This window comes from Daktulosphaira vitifoliae, unplaced genomic scaffold (assembly GCF_025091365.1).
Source record: "Daktulosphaira vitifoliae isolate Bord-2020 unplaced genomic scaffold, ASM2509136v1 Scaffold_2, whole genome shotgun sequence".
Lineage (NCBI taxonomy): Eukaryota > Metazoa > Arthropoda > Insecta > Hemiptera > Phylloxeridae > Daktulosphaira > Daktulosphaira vitifoliae.
The window spans coordinates 44607454-44629480 of NW_026099573.1; the positions used below are offsets into that span (position 1 = coordinate 44607454).

A 22027-nucleotide genomic window follows, 5' to 3' on the forward strand; every position below is an offset into this window, starting at 1 on the left:
AATATTTTAAAACAGTATAAGAAGATGTAATGCTGCCTGAAAGATCATTTTTTTTCTCTTCATACATAGTAATAGTCATTAAAATAAAAAAATTCAGACATTTTTCGTTCTTCTAGAATTTTATTTTATGTAAATTGAAATATTGTTATTTGATTCTGTAATGACAGGTATGGCAGTGCTACTTAATGTTGAAAACTATAGTTTTGGTTTTGGATTTTTATTTATTTTATTTATAACTTTCATTTGTATCCATGAGTAACAATAGCAAAGATGTGTTACCAACACTAATGGATATATTCAATGTATCTTTTGTTTATGAGTATTGATACAATAAAAGCACTTGATACCTTACTTTTTATTGATAATCTGAATTCCGTAGTCTTCAATTAGTAATTATTGAACTAATTATTAAACCACCATTACTAGTATGAATTGTTTATGCCTCATTGATATTAATCATATGTATTTTTCATAATTTGAGATTGTTTACTTGCTTTACAAATGTATAACTTATAATGTATATATAAAATGTTAAAATTATTATAAAATTATAGTTATTTATTATACAATGATGTGAAATAAAATATTACATTTTTAAGACATGAAATTGTTACATTTATAGTGTGACTAAATATTGAAAATTGATTATGAATATCGTGTAATGCTTATTTCATTAGCTCTTTAAAGGTTAGACATAATGATTAATTGACCAATAATATAATGTATAATATTTATTTAACTTAAAAATAATAAATCATAAGTTTATTGTTACGAACATTTCTTTTTTTTTTTTAACAAAGTTTTACATTTTTTTGAGTAATAATAAAAATTGTTTAATAATGTTAAAATCCAGGGCAAAAATATAAATGCCATGCTTAATGCAAGTCTTTTTCATGTTGTGCTTAACAAAAGGTTGTGTGTAATTTTTAAATTTCCAATAATATTTAATTAAGGAATGATAAAATGCATTTTTTGTATTTAAAACGTTTCTTCTAAAATTAAGTAAAATTTGTGGAATATTTTTCATATAAGAATAAAGGTTATAATATACTTATAACCAAAAGGAATAAGTTTATTAGGTAAAAATGATGGCGTTTCATTTTTTTTTAATAATATCTTGTGCTATTTTCATAGTGTTATGATTATTATAAAAATAAGTTAAATTTATTTTAAACCGATTTGTTGCTTTTATATGTACTTGTAAAAATTTACAATTTCAATTGATTGAGTTAAGGTATTGAAAATTTTCTATTGTCTTTAATAAATTCATTTTTATTTGGAATTTTCATTGATTTTTTTCATATGTCTCCTTTGTATTTTTATCTGAAATAACTAAATAATTTGAATACAATTTTTTGTTATTAATTAATGGTGGTGTTATAAAGTTAAATAATGTTTTTGTTTCTATACTTTCATTTACTATTTTGTTTAACTCTACTTTTTGTATTGAAATATTAAATTTACTTAAATTTGGAAAAATAAAATTCTGTATTATATTTTCTTTATTTGCTTCTCTAATATCAAAAATATTATTCAATTCTGAATTATTGTAATGTGTTATTGTTGTAACACGGAACATTATTTTTAAATGTATCATTGTTCTTGATATTTATTATTTCTAGATAAAAAATTATTGTTAAATAAATTTGCGTTATTTTGAAATTGATTATTTTTAGATAAAAAATGATTGTTCGATAAATTAACATTATTTTGGAATTGATTATTTCTTGTTGTAAAATTATTGTATAAATTAGCATTATTTTGAAATTGGTTATTATTAGGTAAAAAGTTAATATATTCATTAATTTGTTCCTGATTTTGTTTTAAAGATAATACTTCTTCATTTAATTTTTGGATTTCATTATTATTATTATGTTTATTTATTTGATTAATTTTTTTATTTATTATTGATTGTTTTATCTCAGACGGGCTTTTAGCTGTCTCTCCAGTGATCATAAATTCTATCATTTCATATTTATGAATATTTCTTTTTAGCTCATCTAAATTACGGTTTTCAAGTATTCCAATATATCTAGCAATATTTGGCTTTAAACCTTTTATTACATTTCGTACTAACTCTTCCTCTGACATGTTTTTGTCAACTCTTTTACATAATGCCTCAATCTCGTTAATAAAAACACTTGTTTGTTCGTCATCTACCTGCTTTCTTCTCTCCAATAATATACGTAACATATCATTTTGCGCAATTGGCTCAAATTCTTCTCTAAATTTTATTTCTAATTCTTTCCACGGTAGATTTTTTGATTCAATGTTATCATAAAATGTTAAGGCTGGGCCTTGTAAAAAAGCTACTAAATATTGCGGTTTATCNTTAATTATCAATTTTATTTCAATTCATTCACTTCAATATTTTATTTTAATCCTCAATTTTATTTTAATATTTTCACTTCAATATTCTATTTAAATTCACTTTTTTAATTATCAATTTTATTTCAATTCATTCACTTCAATATTTTATTTTAATCCTCAATTTTATTTTAATATTTTCACTTCAATATTCTATTTAAATTCACTTTTTTAATTATCAATTTTATTTCAATTCATTCACTTCAATATTTTATTTTAATCCTCAATTTTATTTTAATATTTTCACTTCAATATTCTATTTAAATTCACTTTTTTAATTATCAATTTTATTTCAATTCATTCACTTCAATATTTTATTTTAATCCTCAATTTTATTTTAATATTTTCACTTCAATATTCTATTTAAATTCACTTTTTTAATTATCAATTTTATTTCAATTCATTCACTTCAATATTTTATTTTAATCCTCAATTTTATTTTAATATTTTCACTTCAATATTCTATTTAAATTCACTTTTTTAATTATCAATTTTATTTCAATTCATTCACTTCAATATTTTATTTTAATCCTCAATTTTATTTTAATATTTTCACTTCAATATTCTATTTAAATTCACTTTTTTAATTATCAATTTTATTTCAATTTATTCACTTCAATATTTTATTTTAATCCTCAATTTTATTTTAATATTTTCACTTCAATATTCTATTTAAATTCACTTTTGTAATTATCAATTTTATTTCAATTCATTCACTTCAATATTTTATTTTAATCCTCAATTTTATTTTAATATTTTCACTTCAATATTTTATTTTAATTTTTAATTTTATTTTAACTCATTCACTTTAATAATTTATTTTAATTCACTTTTTAATTCTCAATTTTATTTTAATATTTTTCTTTACCTTTTATCATATATTTCTTTTCTCGCTTTTATTTTTTTATATTTACAGTATAGATTCTAAATTTCTCAATTTTATTTTATCTAATTTTTCTAATACCTATTTTTTTTTTAAATTCATTTATTTAAATATTAGTTTTTTTATTTTAATAGAAATCAATTCATAACATATATTTAGGTATTTAAAAATTAGTAAAAAAAAATTTTTTATTTAAATAATTCAAATATTTTAATTCTGTAAATATTTTTTTGTTTTTAACCCTTAGTAAAATTTTAACTAAGCCTGCTATTGGGCGCCACTTTATAGTAACTCAAAAAGAAGATTACTCTAATTTATCGGGAAAGAGAAGTTACTATTTGTTTTAATAAAGTTTCTCGGGTATGAGTTCGAGGGTTTATGAGAATAGTGAAAAGGTAATATAAAGACAGAGTGATTTTTTTAGTGATCACTCAATATTTCTTTGTCCCTATGTTAACCATGTACTTAAAGAATTAATATTTTTAAACCTTATTAATTTAATTAATTAGCATTTACCTTGATATTTCCAAAGGATATCTAGAGAATGAATTAAGTCGTCTGTTTATTTTGAATAATTCTTAACGTATCTGTTTACTTCTTACACATGAACTAAACGATTGAGATTAATGAGCTGCGTCAATACTGGGAGCACGCCTGGATCAATATAAAATGAGCCATGGGAGTATACTGATGAGACACTGAGAGCATGCCAAGAGTATACTGCCCATTTTTAGGCCTTTTTTGTTCCCTTTTATATCCTGATTTGTTAATTAATATATCTATATTCATGTGCAAGAAGTGTCAGAAACACTATTGATATCTCTTTATTAAATTATTTATTACATGTTATCTTAAAATTTAACATACTATTCTGGACAATGATTAATTATTTCATTACAAAATTGACATATCAGTGACAATCCATATTAACATTTATGTGTATTTTATTATTTACATGAAAGTTTTAAATTAATTAAATTTATTGCTTAATAGATAATATTGATTATATTGCTCATATGTGACAGTATGACAATTTTTACTTGACAATAGTTATCATAGTTTACTGTCTAGATAAGAGTTGTAATGAGAGGTCAATGTATTATAACAATTATTCCAAAAGCTACATGATCTGCTAGTTCCTTATTAATATCCTGATTAAGATAAAGTATGTCCAATGAAAAAGGGATTATTAAAAAATATTATTGCTCATAAAAAAATTGTGTTAATCCATACACTTTTCAATAAGTTATAGCATTATAAAGTTAAAAATATAAAAAATAAAATCGAAAATTTTCACACGAAAATAGCATTCGGTAGCCATTTTCGCCTTGAAGACAAGTCCAAAGGTCAAATTTTTTATTCAAATTAAAGTATATTACATTAGCTTTAATTTAAGATATATATAAAAGTGTTAGACCTTCCGGAACATTTTCAAAAGTTAAGTTGAAAAAGTTAATTTTTTGTGAAATATTTTGAAAAGTTATGATGAAATATTTTTAGTTAATTTTTTGTGAAACAGTCACCATTTTAAATCCCCCCCTTTGGGCAGATAAAGGGTCAGATTTGCAAAAAAAATATACCAAATGATAAGTAAAAACATCAAACATCTATATAAAAAAAAATTATATTGATATGTTCATTTTTGAAAAGTTACGGCAAGTTTTTTTAGTAAAAAAAATTGAAAAAATTTCGAAAATTAGCGATTTTTAAATTTGTAATTTTTTTGAAGGTTTCCCCCATTAACGGGGAACGGGGAATTTTTTTCAAGTTTTAAAGGTAATGTCTTCGACTAGATACGATTTGTGATCTTTTGACGTATCGTTGAAAGAAATCCGTTCGATGAGAGCTGAGAAAAAGTGGTAACAGACACAAAAAAAAAAACACATTATAGTAAAACCAATACCTTCTCAGCTTCGCATCGAAGCTAAAAGTAAGAATTAAAATAATGAATAAATGTGTATTGTATTAATTTCCTTTTTACTTGTTAAAATTCTTAATTTTCAATAAAATAATAACAAACTGCATCGTAAATAATAGTAATCTTTAATTAAAAATAATAGGTTTAATACTTATAAGTAAATAATTCCTTAGCATTATACTATTTAATCTTACGCCCAAATTTTTGTTTTAGGTTGAGAGGAGGACAAATCAGAAGGTATGAATTTTACTCAATACAAATAAATGAAAGATAAATTTGGAAAACCCCACTAGTTTTTAGTAATGAATTTTTATTTATTTTTACTCAAGCTCAAGACAATTAAAATTTAATACACACTGTTTATTTTTTATAAAACACCCCAGTGTATTAACCAGTTAATAACAAAGTTAATGAAATAATTCGTTGACATAGTGTCGGTGCGGACGATACGGTGACACAAAGGTGACTTTAACGTATATTTGTGGCGGATTTTTGCGGTCATGCAGCGAATTTGTTGCCGTAGCGTAAGGCACGCGGTGGTGATCAGTCAAACTACCCCATAAACACGTAGTATGACGATAGCTGACTATCGTTGGGCTCTGTTTCTCGCAAATCGACGTGGGATCGTGTCAAATACCCCGCTAAGTCATCAGTCTACTCGTTGATGGCCGGGTATGAAACCACTCAGCGCAGTCAGAGTATAGGTCAAGTTAAGTTATTCATACCGTGTATCACAGTGAAGACCACATATACTTAAGTTATTCTTTGGGTGTGTTTGTGCGCGCAGTTCACACTTTGTCATAGTGGTGGTTGTTGTTGTTGTTGTATGTCGTGTGTCGTGAAGCAACACAGAACCGTGTCACAATTATAATAAATTATATTTTTATTAAAAAAAAAAAAAATTGATGACTATTTATTTCAATAACCATTCTTATTAGTTTTCTAAACAATAAAAATAAAACGAAAATTATTTTCAATTTTTGAAAATATGTCTTCAACAATGTACAATTTGAGATCTTCTGATACATTTATTACAAATAATTGATAACACAAAATGATTTACTTCAAAACTAATATGTTTTCAATCCTTTTTTAATTCATATCTGTCATTTCTAGTCCGATAAAGAAAACTCAGAACAGGTACAAAATAATTTTTAATTTGAAGTACAAAATTGTTTTAAATTATAATTTATTTAATTTTATTTAAAAATTAATAGTTTTTTTTTTGTTAAAACATAAATTAAAAAAATATATTTATATCTACCAAGTACCATATAATGATTATTATATGGTTTCTTAAGTTCGTTTTATCTTAAACATGTGTGGACGGTAACAAGTAGGGCAGTTCTTGTACTTCTGTACAAGTAAAAACAAATTTTTCAAATAACTAAAAAACTTATCAAATGAAGCCCATTAATTATGAAAATTGCATGTGAAATTTTATAGAAGTGATATTGAATAGGAGAGAAGTTATTAGAGAATTAAATATTTTATTCATTGCTCCTATGTTTTAAAAAATATCTACAATATATCATTTGTTTGACACACTTAATGTATTTAAACTAATTTAATTGAATCTCTTTTCATTTTTATATTACCTAAAGACAAAATATTGATAGAAGAAATTATAATTGACAAAATAAAAACCGACAAATAATTAAAATTGCATTTATTTATTTTAAAAATCAAATTAAAATCTTTTGTAAGTTATTTCTTTATACAAAACATATATGTGTGCAAGTGTTTTTACATATATTTTCAATTATGGCGTACACAATATCTTTAAAAATATAAAACATAGTGTGATTTTTTCATATATGTCAATTGTCTTGAACATCTGAAAATTAAAAAACAAATTTGATTTATCCGCTTTCTATCTATTTAAAATTTTATCAAGTTTAAGTTTTTTAAATGAAAACAAAATGTTTAGCTAGCTTACAAATAAATATATTATCAATCTAAGAAAATGACTGATTGATAATAATTTTTTAACCAATATTAAAAAAAATTTAATTACCATTTCTTGGCTTGTTGGATTTTTTTCTTTTTTTGAAAAGTATAAATCGTAGGATACTATTAATTTCTGAATAAAATAAAAAACATTATGTTTAAAATAAGATAAGGTAGAGGGATAATATTAAGAGGTTAGGATCCTATGATTTTTCCTGACTTCTGAGAATGAATTTAAAATTTGAAAAATGCATTAGTATTTCTTAATTTTTTGAGTGATATTATTATTATTTTTAGATTTCCTATTTAAATCGAATTGAAAAATTATTGGTTTTCTTAATAATGACCATTTTCATCATCCTATTCCATAGTTAGGATAAGATAGTTAAACTTTATAGTCAAAACTATTGTAAAAGAAAGGATCTCTTATGAATTAATAGTTACTAAGTATTACTTTTAGAATTTTAAGAGAGAAAGTTGAAATTTTAAATTAGTTATTATTCAGTAATTATTATACATTTTTTATTTAGTATCGAAGGATGATGGCGAATCAAGTATAAATTTTTATATAATATTAATATTTGAATAAACTTTATTTACATTTTAATATTACCCACCAATTTTTATTTTAGTCTTCAGAAACACCATTGGATAAGGTATGAATTTTACACGTGACAATAATTAAAAGATAAAATTAAAAACAATAATAAATGCTAAACATCAAATTATGAAAAAGTGTATTTTACTAATTTAAATAATTTAATTTCGATTATTCAATTAAATTTATTAATTTTAAATTTAGTAATGTAAACTATATCATGAATAGTAGTAGTCTATAATTAAAAAAAATAGCAATTGATTATACCTCTAGCTTTTTAGTATTTAATACAAATGTAACACAGAATTGAACAATGTACATATTAATCTTACGTACTAATTCTATTTTAGTCTCCGAAAACATCATTGGATAAGGTATGAATTTTTTACAAAAAAATAATTGAAAGATAAAATTGAAAAAATCCAATTTTTCGGAAATTAATCTTTATTTCTATTCTTGAATATGGTTCTGTATCGGCGGTCTTTCTTACATAGCTACATATTCTATTATGTTTGAAAACGTTCAGCGTACATTTGCGTTGTATTGCTTATATTCTTGAAATGTACTATTTAATGCAAATGTATTACATTATCAAATAACGTACATATTAATCTTACTAATCAATCTTTTAATTAGCCTTGGAAGAAGACTACCACACAGGTACTAATTTTACTCGAGAGCAATATTTTTTTTTTAATTAATATTTTTTTAATTTTCATATCTTCAACTATTCTTGAAAATTTTCAATAAAATTTAAAAATTATATGTATTTTTTAGTAATTATATGATTTAATTACTAATTATTAATGATAATAAATGAAAATGAATGACTAAAACAATTTCACAATAATAACTCAAGTTTTAAAAAATTGATATCACTATATACTAAAAATATCAACAAAACAAAATATTGATATCCGTTGTGCGGTTATAAGAAACAAATTTACACTTAATAATATAAAGGAATAAATAATTTAAATTTTCATAAGTTAGAAAAGATATTTAAATTCTGCTGTAGGAGATTTAAAATGACATTTAACAGTTCAGTACCTTTTGAAATCATAAAGAGAATAGCAGCATGGAGAATAAATAGGAGAAAAATTATTTATGTATTATAGGGATAGATAGGAGCTAACTGTTATTCTTGTGGAACTCTTGTTGTAGTTTTAAAACTGTAAAAAAGATAATTTTTGAATTTAACAAATTGAACACGATTAATGAAATAAGACATTAATTAAATAAAATAGGGCCACACACTACACAAGCCTTTAATTTATTTTAAAGAATAATATGGTTAACTGTATTGAAGGCTTTGGATAAATCTGTATTAATAACATCTATATTATTTTCAATTGATAAAGCCTCAAATATATCCTCTGTGAGAACTAGAAGGTTAGTAGTGGTTGATCTGGCTTTCGTAATGCTGTTTTTTTTTTTATATTGGTGTTGAGAATAGAAATAAGTTTTTGAGAAAATATCTGCTCAAATATTTTTGGGATAATAGATAACGTTGATATTGGAGATAATTTATAATAGTTGGACTAGGACTTTTAGGAAATGGTGAAATTTTAATGTTTTTCCAAATATCAGAAAAAACATCAGATGATAAGAAAAGATTAAAAATGTAATCAAACGGAAAGGCAATAACATATGTACACCGTGAAAAAAATATACTATAAATTAAATTTGGATCAGGACAGGTATTTATAGAGCATGAGGATTCAATGATTTCGGATAAAAATATTGTCAAGAAGAAAGTCGGAAAATTAAAACATGGGCATCATTTGGAAGTGAAAAATTGGAACTACTATGGACTGTTTTTATAAATACTTGAGAAATGATCTACAAACATATTAGCAATCCAACCAATATCATTGAATGTTTTCTTAATGAATGCATGAAACTAGGTAGAGAAAAAGACTTTCACTTTTTATAAATATTCCTAAATAGCAGATAGATATTGACTAATGGAACTTTGAATTAAGGTTAAATAAGAAAAGTAATCTCTTTTAGAGCAAGATTTATTTAAAAATAATTGGTGTTTTTTCGTTAAATCATTTATTACAAAAATATCTTTAGGGAGGAAATTAATCAAAGGCTAGAGGTGTGGAGATAAGCTCTTGAAGAAAAGGGTTCAAGAATAAGTAAAATTAAGACAGAATGTATAGAGTACAAGTTTGACAAAGGAGAACACGAGGTAAGTTAAATGAGGAGGTCAATAATAATAGGCAAGGACGTGATTGGAGAGATGGAGAGTTATAAGTATTAAGGGTCAGTTGTGTAAAAGAGTGGTGGTATTGACGAGGATGTAAGACACAGAATTAAGTGCGGGTGGTTGAAGTGGAGAGAAGCATCTGGCGTCTTATGCGATAAAAGAATTCTAATGAGGCTGAAAGGTAAATTCTACAATAATGTAGTGAGTCCAGTTATGATGTATGGTTCAGAGTGTTGAGCGGTTGATAAGATAGTAGAGCAGAGAATTAGTGTAGCAGGGATGAGAATGCTTAGATCGATGAGTGGAGTTACTAGAAAAGATAGAATAAAGAACAAAAATATAAGAGGGAGTATAGGTGTAGCGTCAATCGTGGATAAGATGAGAGAAAATAGACTTTGATGATTTGGTCATGTTATGAGGAGAGAAGAATTGGAAGCTGTAAGAACAGTTATTAAGAGTTATTAATTTATGTTTGAATTATTTATATTTTTAATTCGTTTCTAAAATTATAAACACAATTAAACTTTTAAAATATGAAGAACTATTCTCATTAAAATTATTTTTTTATTGACTGGAATATCATTATAATTGTTTAGATATTTAAATAATAATTAATATTGAAATATCTATGCAATAGTCACGGAGCGTAGTTCGCCTATTTATCTAGGGTAAAGAATACCATATAAATCATTATTTCCAACCATAATTTTAAAAAATTTATGAAGAGCAAAGTATTCTGTTTCTATTAATCTATCACCTTATAAAAATTATCAAGGTAATATTCTAGATGAAGGTCTACAGGTTGACTTCATACAAGGTGATTAAAATCATTATCATAAGAAACGCTTCGATGCAAATCTGTAGATAGTGTTTCATTTTAAATAACTGGTAAATTATTGCAAAATCAAAATTAACTCCTATTTTTTGTTCTACTTCGACTACCATTTGCACATAGAAAATAGATCGTCGGTACAAATTTTTTATTTTTGAACTATAAAATAAGTATATAAAATAAGCTTTATTTTAACATATATTTAAAAGATGCAGTATTCTCTTAACATTTTCAAAAGTTAAGTTGAAAAGTTCTACTTTTTTGTATAAATTTTCAAGTTTTCAAAAATTTTAAAAAGTTTATCTTAACTTTAAAGAGGCAAAATTATCAAATTAAGTATAAATTTATGTTTAATGTAAGTTAGATTTATGTAAATTGTATATTTATTTGCTGACTCATTACTATGGTAAACCCTTATAAGGTACTTTAATATAAACAAAAAAAAAATAAGATTTGAAAACAAAAGTAGCATGTTTTTAACTACGGCAGTCATTTGCATAAAGAAGATAGGCTGTCGGGACACTTTTTGTTTCTTTTAATACGTAACATAAGCTTTAATTTGACATACAATTTGTATGTTTAAAGGATGCGATATTTCCGGAACATTTCCAAAAATTAAGTAGAAAAAGTTGAGTTATGTAAAAAAGTTATTATTTTGAATCCTTCCCTGTGAGAAGGTAAAAGGTCAGATTAATAAAAAAAATATACAAATTGACACCTCATGTGTCTAAAAAACAAAATTATATCTATTTGGTAATTTTTAAAAAAAATTATGGCAGTTTTAAGTAAAAACAGCGAAAAAAATGTCAAAATTTACTGACTTTAAAAATTGTAATTTTTTGGGAGATTTGAATTATTTACGGAAAGCTAGGGAATAAATTTTAAATTGAAGGTAATGTCTTCAACTAGATACGATTTGTGATCTTTTGACGTATCGTTGAGAAAAATCGGTCCAGTGAGAGCTGAGAAAATGTAGTGACAGACACAAAATAAAAATAAATACATCATAGTAAAAAATTAATAAATTTTCAGCTTCGCATTAAAGCTAATACTGTTACGAAGATTATTATTAATAACAATATCTTGCATCCGTTTCAACTGTTCATCAACAGTTCAGTATGATATATTCATTGTTTACTCAATTAATTGTTACAAGAATATTTGTTTATTGACCGATGTAACCATGATAATACAAAGTTTTTTAAATTTGAATTGATGTATAAAAAATTGGTGCATATTTTAGCAGGCTAATTGGGACTGTTTTAAAGTAAGGGGTATGGTTGCAGACCTTGACCCCCAATATGACGCCTCTGCCAGCACTTATACTCTTAGGTAAAGGAATTAAATCATACGCTATATCAAATATTAGAGGGGTACCAATGCAAACTTGAAATGTTATGATGTTTTAATGTATTTTCGACTAACAAAAAATAATTGACTCTTTTTATTTCAGTAATTATACTTATTTCACATTTAAACAATGAAAATAAAATGAAATGATTTTCCAATTTTTGAATATATGTCACATTATCACTACATATATAATTATGTAACCGTTCTATCTATATTTTTGATTATCACAAACTTTTATTTTAATTCTTGCATATAATTTTTAGATTAGTGATCATAACACAGAACAGGTATGAAATAACTTTTAACATTATTCATTTCATATAGCCTTCAGCTGCCATAGAGTTCACATGTCTCGACTTACGCTTCCGCTATTTTTCTGCTATAACTTTACGTTCATTTTATCGTTTAATATTGAAGTAGTTTTGTTTAAAATATCTAAATCTACGAATTCAAGATACAGCATAAATATTAATGTCATTGAGATCCTTCGGGATGCAGGTAAGAAATTAATACATTACTAATTGCCTCAGAATGAAAAGTAATCGCACTCCGCCGTCAACGCCGTTATCTAAAATTAGCAACACTCTGATAACAGTTTTATGATCCAATAAAATACCACATACATAATCACCCGGATCCTCTCCCATAGCAAAACACAGCGTTACATCTCATAATAATATGAAAGTATTAAACTGGTATACTCCTCTACAAACAAATTCTGATAATATGGAAACCGAACAAACAAATGAACCCACTTTACACAAACCACCGCTTATATTTTGTTGGGTAGAGTGTGGCATGTGTATGACCGGTTCGAACGTGTTCATGCCACGTCCGGCCGTCGTCCCTTCCTCAGCAAAGCGACACAACGTTTTTTGTACGTCAACAGTACACGTGTCTCGCGCCTCTTATAATCGGCATCGTGTAATTATTAATCGCTCCTTATAGTCTTTTTTGAGTTTGTATATTTTACTTTACGTTCATTGTGATTTACTTTGCCACTCTCTCCGATCTCCTCAAGTCATCAGATAAGCTATTAATTTATTATCATTTTGTTATTTTATCATATCATAAGATTAAATATTGTTTTAATATGTAAGTTATCCCCCCCTCCCCCTTTACTTTTAAGAGCTTTACTTGCAGAACTACAAATATATAATTCATAATTTATACATTCATAAGCAGGTGTACCTATTTATTACCCCCTCTTATTTCCGCACTTTGATTTCTACAAAATAAACAACACCACCGCACAGTAATAGGCCATTCCCCTTTAATATTAAGGGGCTGCTTGTTACATATTTATCAAATCTGATCTGAACTACGTAAACTTTTGCGGAGCGTTTATCCACATGGATAAATTTACTTGTAAAAGTAACGCATCTGGTCTGAAACTTAAAATCAAAACCCCTGATTCATATCGAAAAATTGTACGCATTCTTTTACGTAAAAATGTCGATTTTCATACGTACTAAATTAAACAAGACAAACAATTTCGTGTCGTATTAAAAAACTTACACCATTCGACAGACCCCAATATTATTAAGGAAGAATTAACTGAACTTGGTTTTAATATTAAACAAGTCATTAATGCCCTGCAAAGATATACAAAAAAAACATTTTCTATCTTTTTTTTTAACCTTGAACCAGACACAAATAACAACGTAAAATTCAAAGTTGACACTATTTACCACTCAAAAATAAAGTTTGACGAACTCATACTTAATTATAACCTAATTCAATGCCTTAGAAGCCAAAATTTCGGCCATATGAAAAGATACTGTAATTACGAATCACGTTGCGTCAAATGTGACGGTTCACATATGTCATATGATTATCAAAAACTAAAGACCAACCACCTAAATGTGTACTGTGTGGAGGAGCCCATCCAGTGAATTGCAGAGGTTACCCTGTGTATAAAAACTAGCAAAAGCGTAAATCGCTTAATTTTAATTATAAATATGTATCATCAAAAAAATACAATATCAGTTATATAAATAATACATCAAATACATATATAAATTTATATTATGCTTTTGATTGATACATAATCAGAGCTTATTTCGTCTATCGTAAAAATCATTTATTTTCATACTATGCCTGTCACGCGATAGACTTTATAGTTGTCGCTCAGTATTTTGTCCAAAATTATCAAACAACGTGACACTTGATCGTGTGAGTCCATTTACCAATGTAGTAAAACCGACTGGATTCTTTAATTCTTCTGGAAAATTATTACGACATGATAAATCATTGCTACGACTTCTCTTTTTGTGCTGTGTAACGGTAATGTTACGGATTGACTTATGACTTAATTCTTTCTCGGCTTTATGTAGTGCAATTATAGACGGTTCTTCGACGATAAAATAGGTTTGTGTAGAGTCTTTAATTGCCAGCTCTGTATAAAGTAATTACTCGCATGGCTCTTGCAGTGAACCGAATATAACCTGACAAGATATGAGGGATATTTGTAATATATAAAAAACAACACACTGATTTCTCGGTAGGATATATATATATATTTTTTTTTTATATTAATTTGTTTAAAAAATCGTAATATTAACACGGACAACAATAACAATAATTGGTATCAATATTAAACAATAATTTTGTGGGTATACAATTCGGTGGCACGAGCGGCGGATGTAAATCACAGGTGAACTCATATACATAGTTGCTGTCATTTCAGTCAGTGTGAACCTGTTCTATCTAACGACCGGAGGCATAAGACAAACATATCGTTATCTTCTACACTGACGATGTGACCGGTGGACAGGTGATAACCACGAACGGATAACGTACTAATTCACCAAAAATGAATAGTGCGCTCTTATAGGTTGTGTCAAACCCAACCCAAGTGGTTACTCATGGCTGAACATAGACCCGGAATAATTATTTTATCTGCTATTTATGATAATAAAAGTGGATACAAATCACTATCCATCAACATACCAACTGATCATGTTGATATGAAACGTTTCAAATTTGAATTTATATTTTTATTTTAATTATGTTCCTTTTTTTTGTTTTAGGAATTTTTAGAAAAGGTAAGTCTACTTTTTAATAGTTCACAATACAATAATTTACAATTTAATTCATTAAAATAGTGTAATGATTCATATTTATTCTAAAAACCACATCGTTAAGCAGTAATGTTAATAAAATTAAGAATTAATCCGTAACATAAAAATCAAATTTTAATTGAAAAATAACATTTACTGTTTTTATTATTAAATTCTTTTGTATTTTTGTAAAGTTAATCGCACATTTATATTTAGCCGGGAGGAATAGTGCGAACGAGAAATTTCTATTTATAAAAATAGCCATACTCGCGCTTCAACTTCAGAAGTTTTCAATCATATTATTTGTATTATATTAATTCTAGAAGAAAGTAAAATTATTTAGTTTTAATTTTCACTTAAACATAAATTTAATATTTTAATTTTATTCTATTTAATAATTCATCGTTATTTTTTATTGTAGGCTCTTTTAGATATGGTGAGTTTAATCTCATATTAAATAAAAAATGTTATTAATTGTTATTAACATTTAAATCACTATTATCTTGTCAAAAGTGTATTTGTGAAAAATGAGGGACTATGTCTGATCATATAATAATCCCATACATGAATTTGTTAAATATTATATTGATAAAATAAATAATTTAAAAGTAATTAATTACACTGGACTGCAATGAATTTCACTATAGTCAAAAATATATTTTTTGCCTTAATTTCAAGTCTGCAAATACATTTTTCTATCATCTACAGTTTTGACACAATTACTAATGAGAAAGTATCAAGTAAAAATAAATAAAATAAAATTTACTTTTAAATTGATATTGATTTTAATTTTAATGTTAGCAATAATCTGTGAGAAATTCTGATCTGAAATATAATATTTTTCTATTTTTTTGGTCCTTTAAAATTGAATTCAAATTGATACGAAACTCTATAATTAGAAAAAATTGAACTCTTTACAATAACTTTTTTTTCAGCTGTAAAGTTTTAAATTGATGTTGTGTTTTTAATATGAAAGACAACATCAAATATTTAAACAGAAAATAAGTCTTTATTGAGAAACAATATAATTGTTAATGGTCTGTGTGTCAGTGATCGCATTCGCAAGTAGTGGACAATCCCCACTACTAATTTATATAATATTTATCAATACGTTACAGATATAATTAAATAAAAAATGTTATAAAGATTTAAAAATTTTAATAAAATATTGATCTAAAATCAAAATTTTTTCCATTAATATCGTAATAAATAATTTCAAATGAAATCATAGTAATCATTTCTATATAATTCTTGATGTTTTAATGGATCTTATGATCACTAGAGAGTTTAATGAGAAATTCGAACTGGGTATTAGGAATTATATCATATTCTTGAATTATTGATCGGATTTGTTTGAAAAGTAATTTTCAAAAAGTTTACTTGTGTAGGAAATCGACTAATAGACCGTATGGCTTGACTCAATTTTTGGTTTGCCAAACATGACAATAACTATGGCAATTTTCTAAGTAGCAGGGAATTAGGTAATATATTTATTGTTGCTTCAACTTCGTCTGGACTGATGGGTTTAATAGGCAGGGACATTGGTAAAGAGTTTTAAAATAAATTAATGGATCATATTAATGTGGTTTATTTATGGTATAATATCTTGGTATGATACTGCAGTAAAGAAATTAGAATATTATTAATTTTTAAAGACACACTTGTCATTTGAATACATAGTTCTCGATAGAGTTTGATTTCGTTATGTTGTACAGAATTTAATATTAAAATAGTACCAACGTGGTCTGCAACTTTACGGTGATGAATTTTGTACATGATATAGTTATAAATGCTAACGTGTCTCTCGTTAATTAGTGCTATTCAATATTATTGTTGTTTAATACCTTTATCTAAAGATTTGCCAAAGAGGATAAGCGATAAAAAATCTCAATTAAAAAAGTAACTCACCGCAAAATCCTTCAGGACCAGCAGACCAATTCCCATTAAAAACAAGAAAGTCCCTGGTAAACATCATAGGTACTAAAACTGATCGAACTTGGTAAATCATAGCCTGAAATACCTAGTTGTTGGATATCAAAATATATTTTATATGCGCAAGTTATACGGAGGGACAAATCTGTAGGCTTTTAGCATGCATTGGATAAATTTAAACATTTATTACAAACATTACAAACACATTATACAATCAGGGTACGTGGTTACAATCTCTTAGTATGACTAACATTTTGGCAAAAAAAAAAATATTGAATAGGATTATTATTACTTTATGTTCTTCAAATTTCACTTTTAATAATAGTAAATTCAGTTTACTTTGAAGATATCAATATTGTTAACACTTGTTTCGAGACAAATGAAAATATTAGAAGGGTTTTTTAGGTTGTTTTTAGGGATTTTTACAATTTATTTTTAGTATTATCTTTCTGACTGTGGATTATTATAGTTATCGGAGTAAACGGGGAATTAATGGTCTTAGATAACGAGATTAACGGTAGTGTACAATTTCGACTGGTCATTTTAAATCATTAAAAATTAGTTTTTATCTTATCTAGAACACAAAGGATTTCAATGGCCATTATAAATTTACAATAATTATAATTAATAAAATTAGAGCCTTCAAATAAGACTACTTAAAGAAAACTGAATATTTTACAAAACTCAAAAGTAAAAATAATGGTAGCGTAACATGAGACATGATAACTTAATGACAGCTGAAGGCTATCTGATATAAAATAATTAAACAAAAAATATAAATAATTATTATGAACACTTAAATTGCCATTATTTTGTCAAAAGTAAGGCGTTTTGCTTGTCAAATCATAATAACATGAAACATAATAACTCCATACATAAATTGGTACCATTTTGATAAAATAAATATTTCAGAAGTCATTAATTACAACAAATAATTATTTACAGTTATATGTTTCATAAGTTAATAATAATTGAATCATTTACTCTGTTGAAGTTATAAAATTATACTATAATACAAATAAACATTGGGCAATAACAATTAATAGTTTTTATTCTACAAGCTTTTTTTTATCTTTGATTTTAAACATAGTTCAAAGAACTTTATTTTCTATAGACATCTTAGAAAAATTTGTTGGTGTTAATCCTGTATAGCTCTTTTATTTTACATTATCCTCTATTTTCTATATTCAAATTAATATATTAATACAATTTTTGTATCAGGCTATTGAAGATTCTAAAAAAGAAGTGAGTATTTTGATTTGATATTTTTAATAATTATAAATTCAAAATAATTACAAAGCATAAAAAAGTGTTAAATATCTTTGTTGTAATAAAATTTTACAATATATTTATAAATATTTAAATATATTATATTTACAATTATTTATCGTTTATATTTATTTTCTTATTATATATTTTATTTATTCGGTGCTTTACTATAAAATTTTTAAGTTGCTCTTTTACTATTACTATTACTATTACTATTTACTAGTACTTATGTTATATTTTTTTATAAATTATTGAATATATGTTTAAAATTTAGGTTACTGAGAGTAGCCTTAAGGAAGTAAGTGTGATAATAAATTAAATTATAATAAAATTATTGTAATTTGTAAGGATACTACAATTTTGACGTAGATTAAGAAATCTCTCAGGTTATTGTATCAGCCAGGAAATTTATCGGTTTTTATAAAAAATCCTGCCTTAATAATACTTATTTCTAGGTATAAATAATAATCTGAACGCAGTAGACTGCGTCAATTCAAATATTATTAATGCTAGAATATCTTTACACGAAACAATTTTCCCAGTTTTTTTTATGACGGGAGTTAGGAAAATTCCTGTATCTCTGTTTCTACTTAAGATAGGTTGAAATTAAATTTATATTTGAAACAAAAAACATAGATTAGGCTCGTATAGCCGGACACAGTAAACAATTTAGCTCTTAATGTTGAGTCATTTGAAAATTTGAGAATCTAAAAATTTTAATTTTTGAGACTGATCAACTGATTTTGTAATTGACATCTTCAATATTATACAACAATTTCCGGATAGATATGAACATGAAATTATTTTTTTGAAAATCTTGCTTCAAAAACTATTTATGGTGTTGAGTTATTTAATTTTTGTATTTTTTTAGAAATGTTTCAAAAATTTTATCGAGTATTTCTTCAAGTAATCTTCCTATTTACATCTTACTGTAAACTATTAACGAAAGACCAATGATATTAGAAAAAAAAAAATAGAAAACAAATCTTATGTAGAATAATTAAGATTTAGCCTATTTATAGTAAATAAATGCATAAATATTAATAGATTACTCTAAACGCTATTCACAATTCTTTTTCATTATAACCGTTGTCATATGACACTCCTATAGTGATTTCCTTATAAATTTTAAATAAAGCAACAATTAAAGGACTTCATTTATTTATGTAATTACTGATAAAACTGTAAATAAATTTATTTCTTTTTACGGAAACAAAAAATATCAACAATTCCAGTATGCATATAACTTAATAATTAATGTTTAAAAAAAAATTTATTATAATACAAAAATAAATATTTATTTTTATTTTTAATAAAATTTATACTATAAAGAATTAACTTTTTTCTTGCGGAATTCGAATAACTAATTTTTATCTTACTGTTTAAGTAATTAATAATGTAACAAAATGATAAATTACAAAGTTAAAAAAAATAGTTTATTACTATTTAATTGAAAAGATAATCAAAAACGTGTACTTAATTTTAATTATTACATTTTAATCATTATTTATTGTATAGTATTCTATCCAAACGTTTTATTATTAAAAAATTCTTATTGTAATTTATTTTATTTTAGTTCGATGAATTTGCTGAAGAACTGGTAACACATTAATCCACTTTTATTTGCAAATATAATATAAAAAAAAACTTCAAATTACATTATACACTTCAACAGATACACTAACATTAAACAGGTTATTTTCCCACATGTAAAATAAACAAAAATATGTAAATAAAAAGTAAATTTAAAAGTTATATTACGAAGTAGTTATTAAAAGATAATTGAAAACATTATGCTTAACGCATTATTTAAATATATTGAAGAGGAATTAAAATAACCACTTGACCAATACCCAAAAGATCAATCTATATTTGGATGTATATTTGTTAAAAAAATGTTTACTGTTTTTTTTAATATCAAAATAAGCTATTATATTATGAATTGGTCTGTAGTTCACAACTTTCACAGTTACATGAAAACTTGAAACAAACTCAACCAAGAGTTCGAGTTCAAAATATTCTAAAAAATAAAAAGTCGCATTGGATTTTTATTGTTAATTTTGAAATCTATATTAGAAACAATTAGAGTTAATTTATAATGTAACAAAATTAAAAATTACAAAGTATATAAAAAATTATTTATTACTAATTCAATTAAAAGACAATTGAACACATGTATTTAACCTTAATTGTTAAAAATATTTAATTTAAGATACATTTATAATATTTTAATGTCTAATTTTATTTATATGACAGACTACTGACGATATTGAAAAAGAAGTTAGTATTTATCTGAATAATTAAAACTTGTCTAAGTCCAAAAATAGCCTAAATAATTGTATTAATAATTCCTTAATCTTATTTGTTTTTATTTTAGTCCTCAAAATTGGATGAAGAGGAGGTAACATATCAATCTATGTATTTACGCAAATATTATTAAAAAAAAAAATCCAACTTGAAATTATATTTATAAATTATAGAAAGAAAGTAATATATATAGTTCTCAATGACTCCTTATTAAAAAAATAAATTTTTTTGAACATTTTATTGAGAACAATATAATAACAGTGGACAATTTCCACTGCTAATTAATATAATATTTATCAATACGTAACACACATTAACAACATTAGAAGATTTTAAACACCGTCGCACAAGCAGACAGCACTATCAAAATAAATTAAAATATAAATGTACAAAAAAATTAAAGAATACTATTATTAGCCTTTCTTTATTTACAAACTCTCCATTTAAAATTTATCAAGTATTATTTCGGTTTATCCCTTATATTTTATAGAGGTATCATTCATACATTTTTAATTGATAGCATACAAAATTAACTAACAGAAAGAATAGAAAATAAATGGTTCGTTTGATATTTGGATCCATAATTCAGAACTGACTACATTTTTATACCTACGTACGATGAAAAGTTCTATAAAAAATATATAATGATAAAAATTGACATACTCATTCTTTTCCCTCAGGTCAATATAAAATACAAATAACTTATAAAATACTGATTTAAAATATTCTAATAATTAATTAAAATTGACACTCAGTAAAATATCAGGGATGCACAAAAGTATTTAATAACTCGGAAATTATTTTGTATGGTACAATCTTTGAATATTTATTTTGTTTTTTATACTAACTTGTTACAAAATATTATAATAATTAATTTTTTGTTCGTTTATATAATTTCAGAGAAGATTACATGAAGTATGTACTAATAAAACTGAAAATTTAATCATGAAATATTATCAAATCATTGAAACTAAATAAAATTCTTAATTAATAAATGTTCAAATGTTGTTATCTATTTTCTTGAACTTTTTGTATGTAGCTGTTACAATACCACCTCTCTTTAGTCACTGTCAAATAAATAACTTTATACAGCTATTATATTGAACTATTTTATCCAGTCGTCTGTTCGGGACCATAGTTTTAGTTTTTAGTTTTAGTTATTATCGAGGTGGACATAATGCCCATGAACCCCCCAACCAAACCCAATTGGTCCATTGTTCTCACCTCATACCGAATTGTCTTAATTCGGCTTACCCACCGAAGTGTTAATATATTACCAACCATAAAATCACCTCTATAGATTACCAATGAGTCCTGTCTTTCTGGCGAAATTAAGTATCT

At 24.9% G+C, this 22027-nt stretch overlaps 1 protein-coding gene across 12 annotated transcripts in view; it reads left to right on the top strand.

The window, feature by feature from the left end:
• LOC126899250 (uncharacterized) overlaps window positions 1-22027 on the top strand; it is a 66074-nt gene that overhangs the window by 7002 nt on the left and 37045 nt on the right. For 7 of the 12 annotated variants that reach the window (XM_050673927.1, XM_050673925.1, XM_050673924.1 and 4 more), the window contains exons 7-21: window positions 5382-5405; window positions 6285-6308; window positions 7649-7672; window positions 7751-7774; window positions 8067-8090; window positions 8353-8376; window positions 12380-12403; window positions 15149-15163; window positions 15600-15614; window positions 18332-18355; window positions 18654-18677; window positions 19956-19979; window positions 20636-20659; window positions 20757-20780; window positions 21587-21601. In XM_050673927.1, coding sequence (XP_050529884.1) covers window positions 5382-5405; window positions 6285-6308; window positions 7649-7672; window positions 7751-7774; window positions 8067-8090; window positions 8353-8376; window positions 12380-12403; window positions 15149-15163; window positions 15600-15614; window positions 18332-18355; window positions 18654-18677; window positions 19956-19979; window positions 20636-20659; window positions 20757-20780; window positions 21587-21601 — 333 coding nt within the window. The remainder of the gene's footprint in view (window positions 1-5381; window positions 5406-6284; window positions 6309-7648; window positions 7673-7750; window positions 7775-8066; window positions 8091-8352; window positions 8377-12379; window positions 12404-15148; window positions 15164-15599; window positions 15615-18331; window positions 18356-18653; window positions 18678-19955; window positions 19980-20635; window positions 20660-20756; window positions 20781-21586; window positions 21602-22027) is intronic. The other 5 variants (XM_050673936.1, XM_050673929.1, XM_050673934.1 and 2 more) reach the window with 3 other exon arrangements.